This window comes from Pagrus major, chromosome 7, assembly GCF_040436345.1.
Source record: "Pagrus major chromosome 7, Pma_NU_1.0".
Classification (NCBI taxonomy): Eukaryota; Metazoa; Chordata; class Actinopteri; order Spariformes; family Sparidae; genus Pagrus; species Pagrus major.
Genome location: NC_133221.1, coordinates 8,232,161 through 8,250,580, shown reverse-complemented (window position 1 = coordinate 8,250,580; position 18,420 = coordinate 8,232,161). Strand labels below are relative to the sequence as shown.

The 18,420-nt window shown below is 41.0% G+C and overlaps 2 protein-coding genes across 5 annotated transcripts; both read right to left on the bottom strand.

The window, feature by feature from the left end:
• Window positions 1–1,937: 1,937 nt before the first annotated feature.
• Window positions 1,938–8,429, bottom strand: LOC141000234 (protein-serine O-palmitoleoyltransferase porcupine-like). Of its 4 annotated transcripts, XM_073470894.1 has the most exons (14): window positions 8,294–8,429; window positions 7,990–8,182; window positions 7,829–7,872; window positions 7,532–7,713; window positions 7,293–7,423; window positions 7,161–7,181; window positions 6,537–6,551; window positions 6,317–6,442; window positions 5,186–5,286; window positions 4,979–5,055; window positions 4,815–4,878; window positions 4,521–4,606; window positions 3,297–3,407; window positions 1,938–2,039 (listed from the first exon to the last, which is right to left on the bottom strand). In XM_073470894.1, the coding sequence occupies exons 1-14, from the start codon at window positions 8,427–8,429 to the stop codon at window positions 1,938–1,940; spliced, it is 1,389 nt and encodes a 462-aa protein (XP_073326995.1). The 4 variants fall into 4 exon arrangements, with proteins under 4 accessions (XP_073326995.1, XP_073326996.1, XP_073326997.1 ...); XM_073470895.1 differs by lacking the exon at window positions 6,537–6,551; XM_073470896.1 differs by lacking the exon at window positions 7,161–7,181.
• Window positions 8,430–12,682: 4,253 nt separating this feature from the next.
• Window positions 12,683–17,947, bottom strand: LOC140999794 (uncharacterized). The gene is made up of 3 exons (XM_073470329.1): window positions 17,690–17,947; window positions 17,454–17,547; window positions 12,683–15,308 (listed from the first exon to the last, which is right to left on the bottom strand). The coding sequence occupies exons 1-3, from the start codon at window positions 17,886–17,888 to the stop codon at window positions 14,183–14,185; spliced, it is 1,419 nt and encodes a 472-aa protein (XP_073326430.1). The 5' UTR covers window positions 17,889–17,947; the 3' UTR covers window positions 12,683–14,182.
• Between the last annotated feature and the right edge of the window lie 473 nt (window positions 17,948–18,420).

Genomic DNA, 18,420 nt, shown 5'->3' with positions numbered 1-18,420 from the left:
CTGTATCACTTCATCTAATATGAAATTCAAACATGTTTTCCTCTACAGTAACATCTGTGGAATACCCTGATACTAAACTTTGTGTCAAATGTTTACAAATACTAATAAGATCGTCTCTATGAAAAAAAGGCAAATCATTCAATTTTACAGGGAATTAAATAAAAAATACAAACACAATCAGGAAACTTTCACCACAAAAATGAAATAGACTCGCTGATTAATTTTCTATAGTTGGCTAAAGGAGAAATAATTATTGGCGACATTATAATCGGTGCGTGTGCTCTTTTCATTCAAAAGTAAACTCTTTGTTGTCTTTACACATGCTCGAGAGAAAAAGCTCTGTTAAAAGAGAAGTCTGGTGATGTTCTACGTTTGACTTAATGCCAAAACAAATCGCATGAAAAGACCAAAAACCATCAATGAACAACTTCGAACATCGTAGTCATCGGATCATCGCATAAAGTAGTTGAATATTTGAATGATCGCAGGAGATTTAACTAGTTTTTTAGGTCAAAAAAGTCCGCACCAACAGAAGCTCCTCTCTCCCACAGAAAACACTGCTCCTGAAACGCCTCGTCAGTAGTCCCGCCTTTAATTCAGTGACTTTGTGACATCACACTACGTCACCATGTCACACATTTGCATATTTTCTGCCTCGGGGTTAGTTTGGCACGTAAGAATTGATTTAGCCCAGCTGCTCTGCTGTTGTTGTTGTTGCTGGGTCAGGCGTGTGAGAGGCGACCAATCAGAGCAGACTGTGTATTTTCGGGAGGGGGGAGGCCTTAAAGAGACGGGAGCTAAAAACAGAGGGGGAACACAGAGCTGCAGCACCAGACAGTATGAGAAAACTGATGTGCTTTTTCAGCATTAAAGTGTGTAAACCTATTCTAGTCGTAACCCAAAATAACATTATGAACCTTAAAATGAGCAAAATAAGTCTCCTTTGAATTCTGCTTGTTTAACATGAACTAAAAACTGTTGTCTCTGTAACACAAGCCTCCATCTTAATCTTCGGTGTCATAGAGCTCCATTTTTATCCAAAATGTGTCAGTGAGCCACTCTGCTGCACTGGCTGACATTCTCCTTCATTACAATGAACGTGGGCACTGCAGTTTATTTTGAGTCCATCCCACATATACCTTACTGCTGCTGTACACACTCACTAGAGCATGTAATGTGTGTTAATCCGCTGCCGAAAATAGTCCCCAACAGAAGTCTGCAAATCTACAGTGCTCCAGTGGTTTTTAGAAAATGCTTTAGCCTTTTTAAAAATGAATGCATCGTATATCATGGGTTTGTCTGAGAGCCACGAGCCACGAGGGCATCGAGAAACTGACGATGACACTGTTGCTTTTGGTCTTTTTGGGATTTGTTGAAGGTAAGAGAAGCAAAGAACATCACCGGCTTTATCCTTTCAACCTAAAAATACGATTGTAAAACACTTGAGGCGGGGGGTGGGGGGGGTGGGGGGCTGGAGGAACCACATCTGGAGGACATCTGTCGCAGTCAATGCTGAAACCTAGATAATGGGCTCTATCATGTGTCCACAGAAAGGAGCAGCTGATCTCCGCCATGCTGATTGGTATTGATTGTGACTCACAGTGAGACATCGGTAACTGCTGTCACAACATGGGGGCTTGACAACTGCGGCTCAGATAAAAAAGGATGCGATACGGAGGAGGGGATGGAGGGAGGAGGGGAGCGGGCTTATCATTTCATGGATATCAAAACTAGTCCGCAGTAGGTTTGAATGATAGATTACCCAGCCAACATGCGGCGCAACCTGAACACCGTGTGTCGGTTCGCTGTCGTTACACAGGATGATTCAGTTCTCTTCGGCCTGATGCAGAACAAAGTCACAGTGCAGAAGTGGAGAACCGGCCTTACAAATCTCATTATTGCTTCCTGTACCTTCTCCGCGCCTCTGTCTCTCGTTATTAGAGAAGGAGGCGGTACAATATCCAGCATCCAAATGTGACCCAGTGGCTCGTCCAGCTCAGCTCCGACCACTTCTGAATGGTATGATGGGTGATATCGTCCTGTGGGGGGCAGCACATACTATGTGAGCTCAATGGGACAATGCATATGCACAAACCTTTCCTTATTTATACCGTTTACAGGCGACATCTTCACAAAAATAGGATTAATCATTCATTTATGGAATCTAAACCCACTCATATGACAGTACACTTCGCTCCTTTGAGATATAAATACCAAAGCTAAGGGCAGATTCCTATATAGCATTTCACATGCCCATATGTCACATAGTGTGCTGTACATTTTACCGACTGTACATGGTGTCATTTTAAGTCGGTCTATTCTGTACACACCACATATTGCATGCCTTTCCTTCTTGAAAGAGAGATCCCTCCTCTGCTCTTCCTTTCATTTTTTTTTTCCATTATAGGGTTTTTGGAGGTGTTTTTCCTCATCTGAGTACGCTGTAAAGACTGTAAATCCCCTTGAGACCTTTAAAAGCACCTTTAAAAACAGTAACTTATTTTGAATCACTTCTTAAAACCCAGCTGTTCTGAATCTATGTATCATTGTCGTCCTTTACTGCTCCTATTCTTTGTATTTAGCTCTTGTATTGCTTTAATGTGATTTTGCCTGCTTTTATTTCTTTTACTTGTATTAATTCATATTGACATTTTGTGTTTTGCATTCATGTTTTAACTTCTTAGTTGAGGCTTCCTTGTGTTTGGCAAGGAACCTAAAAAAGGAGGAAAGGTCCTTACATCACTGAATCTTTGGTGTCAGCTGTAATGAAGTGTACGGGAGATGCACGGAGAAACACACTGAAACCCAACATATCTACATCGTATGACCTCTGATGAAGAATTGCCTCCAGAAAATGAAAGTACACGCTTCAGAGAGTAGGTTAACGACTGTTTTTTTTCCAGAATGATTGACAGGGCTTATAATATCATGAACAGGGCTGATCACAGCATGTATCACTGATGAGACTGCAGTTACAATGAGAACAGGAGCCTTTCCAAAATGAAATCAACGTGTGAAGTCATGCGACGTAGATATGTTGGGTTTTAGTGTGTTTCTCCATGCATCTCCCTTAGACTTTAATACAGCTGTCACCACAGTCTGGCACCAAAGAAAGACTGGGTGACGTAGTGACCCTTCTTTTTTAGCTTCCTCAGTGTTTGACTTGACTGTTTAGTGTTTATTCTCTGATATTGTCTTCCTGAGTTTCCTGCTTTTGCTTTGTCTGTCACTATATAAGTAAAACTGACTTGACTTGTATAAATGTAGCTGCCTGTACCGTTCTGCAGCGACCTTACCTCATCCTCCTCCATGTAGTCCACACTGGAATTGAACACAGAGCCCAGGTACGTCAGGTGGAGTATTGCCAACGCGCTGAACGCTATGTTAATCATATACACCCATAGTCCCTGCAGAAGGAGAGACAAGGCATCATGAAGACAAGGAATCAATATTTCAGACATCTCTCTCACAGTACATGTGTGGGTTTTTCTCTTAAAGTTTCCTCTTCTCTCTTCTTACTCAGTGTTGATAAAGCCGATTAGCTGAATACTACTACTGAGCTGTCAGCGTTATGGAGAAATTTGAAACGGGGCTTTAACGTATCATTGCCTAAAATGCTTTAATGGAATGATCAGCCCCATGTTGCAGTCCATGCAGGCTGCTTCTTCTTGGCATAAATCATTATTCCCACTCCCCGCTGCTCTTGATGTGTGTAACCAATATAACATAAGGGATTTTTGCTGGGCGCCGTGCCAGTAACCTCCCAAAATATATCAACTGACAGCGCACGGCGCACCATGGGGGCTGCTGTACTTTAACTGCCGCTGATGTTTTTTCATTTTCTGGCATTAAAACCTGACGTCCACACTATTTTAGTAACACATAAGGTGTATCTATTTTATGATTAGATAACTTATTGTGTTTTCTAATAGTCTCTTTGCATGCGGAGGATGTTTGTTATCATCTCATCGTGGGCTAAATAAATGATAAAAGAATATGAGGAGTTTAGTTTTAATATTTTTAAATATATGCAGAATAAAAAACAGACAGTGCATCTTCTCTGATTGCTAACTAGGCCAGAAGAGCTACTGGGTAGGCACCCTTTGAGCACCTCCTGCTCTGAAAGGAAGTGCCAGCAATGCCAGAGCAACGGCCGTTTGCACAGATAAAATAGTTGGAAGGAAACCAGAATATGCATATAACAAAACACCACAGGCCTGTGGTCCGAATAGAGGCGCCTATTTGTGCAGCATGATGCATTAGTAGAACATTAAATGACTACAACTAAAGAGAAATTAAAATATAAAAACAAACTCTTTATACTGAGCTCTAGTTGCATACTTAGCGTACATATTTCGACACATGAGTGGTATTGATCTTCTCATCCAACTCCCGGCAAGAAAGCAATTAGGCCTATTTTTCAAAATGTCTAACTCTTTCTTTGAGAATCAAAGCTGAGGAGCCCACTGCTGATCTCAAATGAAGAAAAAAGAAAATAGGAAGAGAACGGTGCATATTACCTTTTTGTTCCTGTGAGTGCAGTTTGGCTGACATTTCTTTGACAGTACACAGGCATTGAAAATGGCTGCGAGCCTCTTCCGCAACACTGAAACACAAAACAAGACCAAAGCATTAAAAAATGAAGCCAGAGGAAGACTTTTCCTTCCCAGCCATAAGAGGTAAATTACAGGCACTGCAGTGAACAGAAAGCAGAGTGTTATAGCGGGTGCAATTAACCATCACTGCAGAGCTGAGCACCTTCTCTAAATGGAAAGGTTCTAATGTGGAAAAGAGACAACATTAGGCTGACTCACCGTGCTCAATGTACGTAATGAACCCGAGAGATATGAGCACTGCACCAAGATGGAAGCTCAAACCCTACCAGACACAGGAGTTAGAATCAAAACAATCCACTTGTTCAAACAGACACACGGTATGAGGTATCGTGGCTTATGCAAGACGTCCACATGGTACTCACATGCAGAAGGGCGCTGGCTGTGTACGTCACCATGATGGCAGAGAAAGTCCCAAATTTGAGAGCACTCTTAAAAACATCTGCGAGATGAGAGCATCAGCTTGCATGAGAGTGTCTGTTTAAATGAGCCATTATCGTGCCGTTCATAATGACAACAAAAACAGGAACAGCTGCCGCCATCAAGCAATCACTGTAAACATTGTCACTCACAGGTGTTCAGGAAGCGAGACATCGGCAGGTTCCACGACGTTACCACCTCCACCATCGACCGGGGGAACTCTATATTCAGCGGCTTGGATACAGCCATATCCCTACAAAACAAAAGATTAAAGGATAAGTTCACTAAAAGATGAAAATTCAGTCATTGTCTACTCACCCCCATGCCAATGGAAGGTTGGGTGAGGTTCCATAGTCCACAAAACATTTCTGGAGCTTCACAGCAAACACAATGTTGCAGCTATTTCATCCTAATTAGATTAAATAGCTGGAGACTTGTTTTTAAAGGTAAAAGACAACTGAAAGGGCACGTAATATGGCTCCATACAGCTTGTCCAGCGTTGTCCAAGTCTCTGGAAGCCCGAGGATCACGAATTGACTTGAAAAGACGTAATTTACACACTTGTTAAAGCTGAAATCTTCGCTGTAGCTGCTGAGCTAAAAGCCTTAGTGCCTGTTAGAAGTAGGTGCAAGAGCTTGAGCTTCATTTGTTATATATGTATAAAAATATGTAAATAAATAAATAAATATGTAAGAATTTCAGTTCAAAACATGAAAACTAAAATGATCAACACAATGCGAAAAAATAACAGCTCTGATGTCGTGTCAAAGACGTCTATGTATTGTGTTGAACAGTATCCACTGATGTTAGCATGCTAACCAGCTAGCCCCTGGCCTGAAAACCTCTTTCTCTCAAAAATCCTGTGCCAGTAGTGTAAACACCCACCACCCTGGTAGTCCAGCTAGCTACACAGCTAACTGAGCTAACAAGCTAACAGAAGCAACAGTCGTGGATGTATAAATGAAAACATTCATCGGAAGTTAGCACTCTGGTGAGGTGCTGCTCTTATTGCATAATAATTTTTTTGGAGTATGAATTCAAGGTGGCCACTTCTTACATATTGCACCTTTAAAACAAGTCCCCATCTACTTCAGTTGTTTAGGAGAATGCTGTAACCCTGTTTTGCTGTGAAGCTCGAGAAATGTTTTGAGGACTACGAAACCCAACTTTCCCATCGGCATAGGTGTGAGTAGATAACGACCTAATTTTCATTATTTGGTGAACTTATCCTTTAAAAATGCGAATACAAAGAAGCATATTAATGCTGCGGATGCAATTCTGACCATTTGAGGTTGTCTTTCTCCTCGGTGAAGCCCGCTCCAGCCAGAGTCGTAGTGGTCTCGCTCAAATAGCCAACAAAATAATTGCTGAAGTGGAAAGACATTGTGTTCTCATATGCCAGCAACCATCTAAAAAGAAGAAGAAACAGATGGATGTTACACTCAAATTTCAGTTTAGACCGCACTGAATCAATGAACTATTATGCAAAATTAAAAGACATACTTTGCCAGTGTACCTCTGAGAAGCAAGAGAACAAAGAGAGAAGGTGAGGCAGTTAATGTTACTGACCTATTAAATTCACATAAATGTTTTACTGACTTGCCATGTGATGAACTACATCTTGCCACAAGATGACGATGGTAAATGAGAGGTTGAGACGGGTGTCCTGGCACACATGTGGCTGCATGAAGAGGGGGAATAACGTGGAAACATGCGTGGAGGTAAAGGTGTTGCATAAGCGGTAAACATAAAATGTATCAAAGGGGCTCTGTGTCGCGCTGGAAGTCATTTCTAAACTAGCAACAGCTAGTGTTGCTCTCTGTTAGTGGAGCAGAGAGAGGCACTAAGATGAGGCATTCGAGGACGTGCATAAAGTCACGTTCTTTGGGCTTGCCATGAAAAATCATTTGCAAAGAAATCCAGCAGCATGAAATAACTTAAACAAATCATCCACAGGCATGTATAGGCGACCGAGAGAGACGGGGAAGGTCTCAATCCGCTTACACATCCCCAATAAAAGAGGTTATCATACATGTTAACTGCTCCAAATCGTTACACAGAGCCCCTTTAAAGACTACAACTAAAAACCGAGGGGGTGCCTACGATGTGAGCTGGAAAATTAATTACCTGATCTTCCTCCTCTTTTTGCTGTAAACAAAGCAGATAATAGAAGACGAGAAATTAAGCCGTGAGCGGTCCTAGCCGGAGGATTAACAGGGAGTTTGATTTTGTTTACAAGCATCTCTGTATTCCGCTCACCTTCGTAGCAGCTTGTCTCCGTAGACCGGTATGAAATAAGGGAAAAGGTAGGGCGCCACACAGTTGGATATAACAAGGCAGACCTGGCTCTTCACCCAGCTAACAGACACTTTTAAAAGCCAAGAAAAGCTCTGAGGAGAAGAAAGAAGCCAAAGATTTCAACAGTTAGCGGATAAATCTTTTAAATAATCCTCACCCCCACCATCTTCAATTCTTAAGAGATACTGTATCACACTTACCAGCTTACGTCCCTCTAAAGCTTCTTTGTAGCTGTTGAAGCTGATCCAGGGACCGAAGATAACCGTGCCCACAAAGTAGATGTAGCCCATGAACTCGATGGGTGAGGGTACGCTGGCCACGACACCTCTGTCCAAGTCGAAGGCCAGAGAGATGGCTTTCATGGCAACCACCATCTGTGAACCTGGACGACAGCAGCAGCACGTAAATAGTCACTAGATTCCAACATAAGAGCATTATCAATCACATTTTTTGCTGTTATTTCACTGAAATGTGTCAAATGTTGCTGTCTGGCCTACCTCTCATCTTGTGCCAGTTTGTGGTGTCCATCATGTGCAGCTCTCTGAGAAAATTAGATAAGAATAGCTTCAGTCTGGATGTTTTAATCACCGCAAACTCATCATTCATTCGACTGACTTTGAGAAGTGTTCACATCAAACGTCACATCAGACTCTCTCACCCCAGCAGCAGGTAGATGAGCACAGTGATGGAGAGGAAGGTGCCCCGGATGGTGGAGTGGCGGCACAGGAAGAGGAAGAGGTAGCAGAGAAGGCTGAGAAGGACCACCCAGATCATATGAAGCTCAAAGAACAGGTAGAGGGTGTAGAAACCTCCCGCCACCGTGCCCAGGTGTTTCACAAACGAGGGGAGGCCTGACATAGCGAGGAAAAAAAGGAATAACAGATAGTACAGGAGATTATGATGATGCAGGCTATGTGAAGGGCAGATAACGCTGAGCAGGCACAAAATAACAGGACTCTCACCCAACATCCAGAGAAGCCGACACAGCAGGCAGATAACCAGCAGCTGCCATACCTGCTCGAGGCCCTGCTGAGCTGTAGGCAGCAGGCAGCCGTGAGCGAGCTCCTGGAAAAACTTCTGCCGGCTGAACGCTCCCATCACTACACTTAAAAACAGAGGGAGGCCGAACAATTTTACAACAGCAACACAAAATGAAATCTTTCAGGATATATCTGACTATCTATGGCTGTAAAAACAACATACTGTATGTGAACTGCTGCACTTAAAGGAAAAGTTCAAACAAAAATTGAAATTCAGACTTATCTACTCACCCAGAGGCTGCTGGAGAGCTGTTTTAAAAGTGCAATATGCAAGAATTGGCCACCAATGCATTCTGTTTATATATCCGTGACTGTAGCTACTGTGAGCTTGTTAGCTCAGTTAGCCGTGCAGCTAGCCGGACTACCAGGGGTGTGTTGGTGTTTACACCACTAACACAGGAGCTTTGGATCGCTCGGAGAGTAAGGTTTTCAGGCCCGGAGCTAGCTGGTTAGCATGCTAACTTCAACAAAATACATAGATGTCTCTGACATATTGTCATTTCTTCACATTTTGTTGATAATATCAGTTATTTTTTGAATGTTTTGAACTATTTCACCTTTAAAACATGAAGCAAAAAAAACGAAAAGACATGAAATGACTTCATACAGCTCGTCCAGCTTAATCCAGAAGTCTCCAGAAGCCCTGAGATCCCAAATTGATTTGAAAAAACACTGTGCATGCCAACTCTTCTAGCTTAGCTGCTGCGGTGCAGATTTCAGCTTAAAAAAGGGGGTGTAAATAACGTGTTTTCAAATCAATTTGCGATCTTAGGGCTTTCAGAGACTTGGATTACGACTGACGAGCTGAAGGGAGCCATTTTTTCGGTTGTTTTTAAACATTGTAAAACAAGTCCCCATCTACTCCAGTTGTTAAGAAGAATGCTGAAACACTTGCACACCAGAAATGTTTTGCGGCAACCACAAAAAGTCACCCGACTTCCCAATCTGCATGGAAGTGAATGGATGCTGAATTTTTCATTTTCTGGGTGAACTTATCCTTTAAGCACACATGGCACCTCAAACTTCAAATCCCAGCATGCACTGCAGCTTACTACAAATCTGTGCAAATCCATGCAATAGCCCTTAAGCGTTTCAGTGGTCAGAATTAAATATCTTGATAATAATCTTTATTATCTAGGTAAGAATATTATTCTGTGACAAATGCATCCAGCCGGATCTACAGGAATGATGCTGATGTGTCAGGATGAAACCTCAGGATGTGAGAGGACCTATCACAATAAAACCTTCAATGTTGGAGTCTTGAGCACTTATTTAAAGGCAGTATGAGGAATAATAGACACACGCTATCCTGCACGGCATGCTCTCTCCGCAATGCAGTCGACCAAGGGGGGATGAGTTGACTCACAGCTGCCTTCCTTCCATTAACAGCACAGTGTGTTTAACGCTCGCCAGGAAGCAAAGACATCTTAGATTTATAAATGCTGCTCAAAGGTCGCTAACCTTGCTTCACCTAGCCAGCGGCATTTACAGTTTGGCTACCAGCGTATCGTACTTGAGAGCCGTCCCCCACCCCCACCAGCCCCCCACGCAGGAAACAGCCAACCGGACGCCCCGGGCATGTCAGTTTGTTTCCAGGGGTGAACTCACCCTTTTCAGAGCCGCAGCTGGAGCTTCCTCCCTCCGCGTTTCTTACCCAGCTGCCTTCCCGTCCCGATGCAGACAAGTGGACGCGTGTGCCGCCGCTGTGTTTTAAGCACACTCGGTCCAGATGCTGCCTGTCTGGATGACTCCCATTGTCACAGCATCAGCACCACTTGCCTGTCATCACGGCAGCGAGGCGGACACGTATCGGCCAATCTGCTGCGTAGGTCCGGGGCACGTCAGCCAATCAAAGCCGTCGTTCGCTGTGAGTGACAGCCGACGCGGCCAATCAGAATGCTCGCCCACCATTACCCGGTGCCTTCTGACCAATGGGGTGTGTACAGCGTGCAGATGGGATCAGACCGGACACAGTGGGCTCTCATCTGGCTCCAGGATGAGCTGCAAGAGGGTTTGAAGGAATGAACTGTGGATATGACAAATACAATCAGTGCAGATGTTAACCTGATTCCTCTTTAGAGAAGATTCAGAACAATATAAATTTATGTCTCAGTGATAGTCAACCCTCGTGCAATTGATAAAAAAATAATAAAAAAGACTTTAGTTAGTTCAAAAAATGGTTCCATGTCAAAAACTACCACGAAAATACTATATATTATTATTATTTTCAACTTTCACTGGGTTACATTTTTTAACCAACATCCATCCTGATAACAACTACCAAATATTCATTCATTTTCAGGTTTTAACCCTTTAAACACTAGTTTGTTTATATGATGCCACTGTTTTCTAAATAAATTTTAAAAAAACACCAAAAAAATTTATTTTCCGTATACTTAATATATTATTTTTTTCTGGCAGTTTTTGACATGGCAAATGTTTTCATTCTAAATTCGGACTTTAATCAGTCGCATGAGGGTTAAGTTTTATTATGAGGCAAAGCCCCCTATAGGACACAAGGCATATAGCATGTATTTGGTCTATGGGCCAAAATAAAGGTGAACTGCCCTGTCTGGTATAAAGTTGGGTTTTTTTTGTACAAAAACTCATCCAGGACCATTGAATGAAAGCCTGATAACATGGAATGCATGATTTTATGCTGTAATAACTGTGCAACAGTTTTAGTGGTCTGTCTATGATACAATGTGTATATTATAGACATATTATACGAGCTGAGGTTGAAAGTTAAAAGAAAAAAAAATAACAACACCTTTGCCAAAATGTATGTAATATGCATTAATACGGCCAGATCCAAAAATAAATGTCAAAAAACATAAAATGTATCAACAGTTGCATGAGGTAATATTTACAAAATATATATGTCATAATTTTGTCTAAATGTGTTTTAACCACAGTTCTGTTAAGTGAGCTTGTTAAACTGCTAAACGTCATTTTCATATAATTCTAGCAATAAGTCACCCTTTTATTTATCGATTTATAAGACATAACTAATGGATTTCTTAAAGGGGCACTGTGTCCCCATCTACTTAATTTGTTAAGCAGAATGCTGCTGTGCTGTTTTGCTGTGAAGCTCCAAAAATGTTTTATGGACTACGAAACTTCACCCGACTCTCCATCTCCATAGTGGTGAATAGATAATGACTGAACTTTTATTTTTTTGGTGAACTTATCCTTTAATGGTAAAAAAAAAAAATACTAATGCTTTATAGATCAATAATCCATTGACAAGAACAATGTTTGAACAAGTCTGAACTTATAAATATCCTTAATAAAGTGTAAATACGTTTTCAAGTTGTTTTTTCTTTCTTTGCAACAAACCATCAAGTCTGCAGTGTTGATAAAATATTTTGGTCCAGATGCTGACAGTGTTAAAACATCTGCTAGAGGGATTTATCACAACCTGGCAACCCATAAGTTGCTCTTATGAAACGTTTGTATTTAATCAATTAAGCATTAATAAATTATCTGTTAATCATTAACATAGCTTAATCATGACAGTTTATAAAGGGGACCTCATTAGGAAAATAAAAGCAGTAAACAAATATTTTACAGCTTTACTCTAAAATAATCATTATATCCATATAAATCTTTATCTAACTTTGATTATATGAAGGCTTTATGACTGAGCAACATCCTCATTTTGTTTTAATTCTTAACAATGGTGTAGTAGCTGAAGTAAAAGTACCCTTTGGTAACAACAATCAAATGTAGTGACAAAGAGGTCTAGCGTATGAAGGCATGAAGGCACCTCACTGTTATTGTGCTGTGGCCTTTCTTTCTGCAATAGGATTGTATCGCAGCTCGCAGAACAAGCTGGCCTTTTTAATGCAATGTGACACTCCGATAAGAGGTCGGTCCAAGACAGGCAGGCAGACAGTTTTGGGTCAATTTATCAATCGCTCTTGTGCCACCGTCAGGACAGATCTGACAAATCTTTTTGGCCTGTAAATCCAGAACCTTTTGGCCGAAGAAGCAACCCCCCTAAAATAACTCTGGCCAGAAGAGCAGTGTTTTCATTTTATTATGTATGTATTGCACAGATTATTTCTTTCATCTCGTTAGTGTGTCCAAGTGAAAATCTGATAGAGTGCAGTTTGGATGCACTGAGTTACACCTGCAAATGCAATGAATGATGAGTAATAGGTCGATTTTCCGTTTCCCTAACTCACCAAGGCAACAGCATATCATCTTGGATTTTGTATGGTTTGAAGTAAAAGCTTAAATGTCAGTGTTTTGAGATCTAAAAAAAGGTGGGCTATAAAAGGTGGCTTAGACATGAGACAAAGAAAACATTTTTGAAACATTTATTGGTATGAAATTGTCATCCATTGACTGTAGCGACAGAAACGGACATAAAGTTGATTTAAAAAAATACACAAACACAAGATTACCAGTGAGCTGATACATTAACAACCATTTTTAAACCTGTAGCTTCATAGTGAACGAGTGCACATTAAAGTACACACAAGTCAACAAAAAAAATATCATATGTGCCTATCCAAAATACTGGAATTACCACAGTGTATTAGTATACAAGGGAGTGAAACATAACTTCTATAATATAAAACAACAAAGCATATGTGGTTCCTGAGGTAGATAGAAAACAGACATGATGCTTAACAATATACAATCATGATATCGTTTATAGCAATGTCCATTATTTTGTTGACAGACTAAACCGATTTTTACCGCACAAACGGCCAAGTACAGAATAGACTGCAGTCCAAATTCAATTCAGGCAAGTTAGAGACTTCTTACATACAGAACAGGATTATTTAATGGTAGAAGAACAACATTTATCTCATCAGTGATAAAGAAGTGACAGTATCCTGGATACAGATCTCCTTCTACATAAACACTTACATTAAAATATGTGCAGAACCACATTAAGTCAAACCATTACACGTGTGATTTGTAAAATATGGCCAGAAAGAGAGAATTAGACATTAGCAGCAGGTGAAAACAGAGTGGAGACAGAATATTTTCACATTTTACTGAATTGAGGATTTACTTTGACCAAACCAGAGGTGATTGAGGAAAGACAAATCAAGACTGTCTTGGTGTTAGTATGTAGTTTCTGTGGAGTTTGAATGAACAGTGTTTTAAGATGAGTTAACAAGGCAATTCAGCGTGTTTTAGTTTGATGACAGAGAGAAATTTGAATTTGGAAGGTGTATGGCTCAAATTCTGACGAGTCATCTCGTGGGAGAAGTGGCCCTCAAAAAAATGCATCCACCATTTTACAGCAGCTTTTTTCACAATGTAAGTCTTTTTTCGGCCACAGTGACACAGTGATGTTGTAATTGCACGGTTTGGCTACTACCAAAGTTGGCTTCAAAGCTTGGCACTCTTCCTGGGGGGCTTGGGTACAATGCTAACTTCAGTAGACATCTCTAAAACACAGTACATAGATGTCTTTGCTTGTTTTACACTAAAAGTCTGGCCATATCTTTGAAATTGCTCCTTTAAAGAAGTCTGCAGCAATACATTCACATATAACATAGAAAGATTAAACAAAATGTGACATCTTCATGCCATACAGGTGACAAAAGTGTTGCATACTGGCAGCAGAATGAGCCCAAATTAGTGAATGTTTTAGTTACAGTGTCTGTCAAACACACTCGTGTGTGACAGAATGTCCTTTTAGCTTCAAAGCACAAATCTCAGTTTAAGTAGTAGTGACATGTCAAACATAACAGCTGAGGGGACGGCTAAATTGTAGTGACAAAATATAAAGGACTCATTCACTGTTTGTTATTTAAAGTGATAGATATTCACCCGCTGCTTAGATCAGAGCACAATCTCCAGGTCATAAGCAGCTCTTTCCTCTTTGATGTGCTTCACAACTGTTTCCTGACTTTGGGGAATCAGTGGCAGCTCGCATGGCTCCTCCTTCACAATATCCTCAATCTTAATAGCTCTTGGTTTTCTGAAAATATATTCATAATCTCTTTTCACCTCGAGAAATGCAGAGGTGAGGAACTGTGGTGAAAACATCTTTAATGAAGACGTGAACTCTGGAAGTTGTGAGAGATGGGGCTGAACAAAGGTTGCAGGATAGTTGTTCCTTGAGCACCTGGGTGCCGGCGGGGATGGAGAGTAAGGTTTTTTAAACACTGGTTCAGGGATTTCTGTTAAGATTCTTGTGTGTGAGGCTGGAGGTAGGGCATTATGGGTCTTGGGTAAAGGTTCAGGGGTTTGGGATGCAGACGAAGGAATCTGCACAGTAGTCATCGGCAAATATGTTATAGTAATGGTGCTCTGAGCACCATCATCCAGGTCAGCAGTCTGATTTGGCTCTGGCTTCACGTACTGACTGTTTTCTGGCATCTGATTACCGTCTAAATCTTCGCAGGATTCCTCAACCATATAAGAATCCTGCTCAGACTTAGTCTGTGGCACATATAAAATGTGGTTATGGCGTTGGCAGAAGAGCACACCGCACTTTTGGCACTTCCTGCCATCTTTGACATGCAGCAGTTTATGACGTTTGAGGTTTTGACTTGTAGTGAAAGATCGATCACACATGTTGCACGGAAAGGAAGGCTGGTGCTCACGCTGGTGCTCAGTGAAATCGGTAAGATTTGTGAAAAGCACTCCACAAAGTTCACAGATAAAGGGCCTTTGTTCTTCATGCAGCTGGTTGTGTTTGAGAAGCTGCGACGCAATGGTGAAAGTTTGGTTGCATAGCTCACATTGAAACCCACTTGCCGGTTTAAATACAGATTTCAGGAGCACAGTGGGAATCATTTTGCTTAGATCTGGGAGTGCTGCCGTTAATCTCAATGATGGTGGTGCCTTGTTTGGACTCGATGGCATCTGGAAGTCATCAGGATAATCAGCTCTGGGTGGAGTTGACGGTCCTTCTGCTTCCGCATTGGCTGTACGGCACCGTTTTTTCCTCTGACCATAAATCCTATGAAAAAATCAAAGTAATTGATGTAAATACACACTGAATATGTCATTCAGACATAAATAGAGCATTAACAACTCGAGGTGTGAGAGATATAAGTGCAGCAAGGCTGTGACAATGCACTGGGAAATTCAAGCAGTTAGCTGTTGCACTGCATGAATGTCCATTGACAGTTACGTTTATTGACCAATTGTTTGAAATGGCAGAACTATAAAAACATTATAATATTTACTTGTATTATATGTCAGGAAACCTCACACATAATGACTGAGAATCTTAGCCTTTCAACTTTATGACATGTTATCTCGAGGCCACAGAGGCAGTTTGCGATGGTTCAGGGGGCTCACTGAACCCCCTAGTGGCGGAGCGAACAATGCATTTAGAGTGTCGTGATAAAAACTGATTTTATCGGCCAGCTCATATGTCTACGGCTGCTTTACACTAGATCAAATGGTTGTTACGTGCAAATACACATAATTAGATACCTGGGGTACTAGGAAAAGTACGTCTTTGTGAAACTTAAATGTTTATTGTGACCAAAGGATCACAATTGGTGCCAAAGAAGTGTAATCAGGCATGACATTTAGCCTATGTGCTTAAAGTTATAGACAATACTAGTATTGGTTTGGTCTCTATTTAGAAACTAAATTTACAGGTGGGTAAAAATAAAGAAATGATCTCTTTTGCAATCACCCCTATAACGCTGCACTATTTTACCTGCTCTGTTCCCTAGATTATAACCAATCCACTAGCTTTTACCAGTTTAAATATCTTTAAAGCGGACAGCAAGAGTAGTTGGTGGACGATCAAGTTGTCTGCTCTGGAGAAATGCTTTATATCTGGTTTACTGTCAGGCTATGTGGTTTGTGCAAGTTCGATTTCTATGGCAATTATCTCAATATTCCATCACTCATAGGGCATATTAGGCAGGATATGAAAATGCACCTGCTGTTATCATAATTACCGCCTATCTTAAAGTTCAAAATGTGCCTATGCTTATCAACCATCACGAAAACAGGGCTGTCATTATCAGTTGGTCTGCTAATTTTTTCTTGACCCTGCCAACAAATTATTGGAAAATGTGAAGTGCCAGTGTGTTTCCTATTACAATGTGTTAAACGGGCACTATGTACGCACAATTTTAATATTTACAATATTAGATAGGTAATAACACAGACACAGAAATATTTTGTTTTTCCATAACTGAATAAACGAGCTGATCTACAGTAAAACAGTATGAAATTTCTGTTGTTCTTCAAGGTCAGTTTGTTTTTTCAGTGTATTCAGTCATGAAAACAAAGAGAGTTTGTTTATTTATGTTGATGAAGGTTCTCAGTCATCCAGGTCATGGTAATTCTGTGTGCTGTATCGTAGGCAACTGGATGTGTTTCAGTTTCTTGAAGACGTTTCACCTCTCACAAGAGGTTTCTTCAGTTCTAACTAACTGGAGGGGAGTTGCAGTCTCTGTGTGGCAGTGTCCTTACAGAGTCGTTAAGGACGCATGTGAGCTCTGAGTTTCGGAGTCGTTCAAGAGTCTTCAAGAAACTGAAACAAGTCCAGCTGCCTACGAAAACAATAGGTCTTCTGATTAAAATTTCTTCCCCAAAACCATATAGTGGCCCTTTAAACCTGGTTATTTATATTAAAGAAAAGCAGCAAATCACTTCAAGCAAGAAGCTGAAACCAGAAAATGTTGGTCATTTTTGCTTGGGGGAAAAAAATCATTGAAATCATGAAATAGTCATTAAAATAATAACTTTCTGGCAGTTCACTAGACAGCTAAGCTGTAATTGCTTTAGTTGCGCATGAAAACAAATGTTTTGAAGTCACATGACCTCCTTACTGAAGATGACAAGCAGCAAGACTTGGGTAATAACACATGAGTGAATAGAGTACTTTTTTTAAAATGTTAACTTATATGTTCATGGCTGTTATGTGAGATTTATTCGTGTTTTGGTGGTGCTAGCTAGTAGGCACGCTAAGTTGCTAGCCCAGTTTCTGGCGCTCATATATTATGATGTAGCCAGAGGCACGAACTGGGGGCTAGCGCACTAGCTAGCTACATACAATAACAACATTAAGTATGCACTCGCTGATGCTGTCTTTACTCAGTTATCTAGCTAAACAACATTAATGTACATTTCTTACCATTTCCTTTTTTTCTTGTAGCCGGAACTCTGTTTAGTAGATGTGAACACCGAAGGCACAAAGTCGGGATCGTCGATATCCAAGGACACTTCTCCTGTAATAATAATAAAAAACCACAAAAGTTTTTAAGCAACTTCAGAGTGAACTAGCTCACGTTACACATCATCTTGCCAACTTAACCGATAGCCCAGCGTGTTGTTACAGCATGTGGATAAACGAAAGCATGCTTTTCTTACCCGATATGAAATGAGCGCCACAAATACTAGCATTTCGTGCGAGATCCTCGACGCTGCCGTTCGCTTTCTGGATCGCTTGTTGCCATAACAGCCTCCGGTTGGCCTGAAACGTCCTACATCCACGTGGTATTTTGTAAAATTTGAGCGCGCCCAATGGTACATGTTTATTTCCACAGCCAGACACGCAACAGACCGGCATTTTACTTAAAAAAATCTGCTGGTTTCAGTGGTTTAGCTTCGGATGAGGAGGTTTACAGGAGCAACAACAAACTTTTGACTTCCGCTGTTAAGCTGCGCGCGCATCCTGGTGAAGCCGGGAGGTTTTAACGGTTAATGTGTGAAACAAAAGCTAAAAGACGACATTTAACAGTCTATTTGTTGTATTTTGCGTCGCAGGTGAAAACAACGAGAGTCGTGGCGGATTGTTTCGTATTCTTTCAAGCAAAACAACAACGTAGAGGAGAGTTTTGTTGCGGCAGTGGGTGTCTTTGGCACAGTGACCACCGTAACGCGGCTCACTGAGGACCCCTGCTGGACGGTGTTACACCACATTCTGTGACCCATTATATTCAGTGACCACAGGAAACAGAGAGGACCACTAATTTTGATAGCAGTGATTTGAATTAAATGTTTTGAACATGTAAAAACTAAATAAAATAAACAGTAAGAAAGCTTTAGGCTTTCAAAATAAAAAGAACATTGCTACACCTATCTTACATACACATGTATAC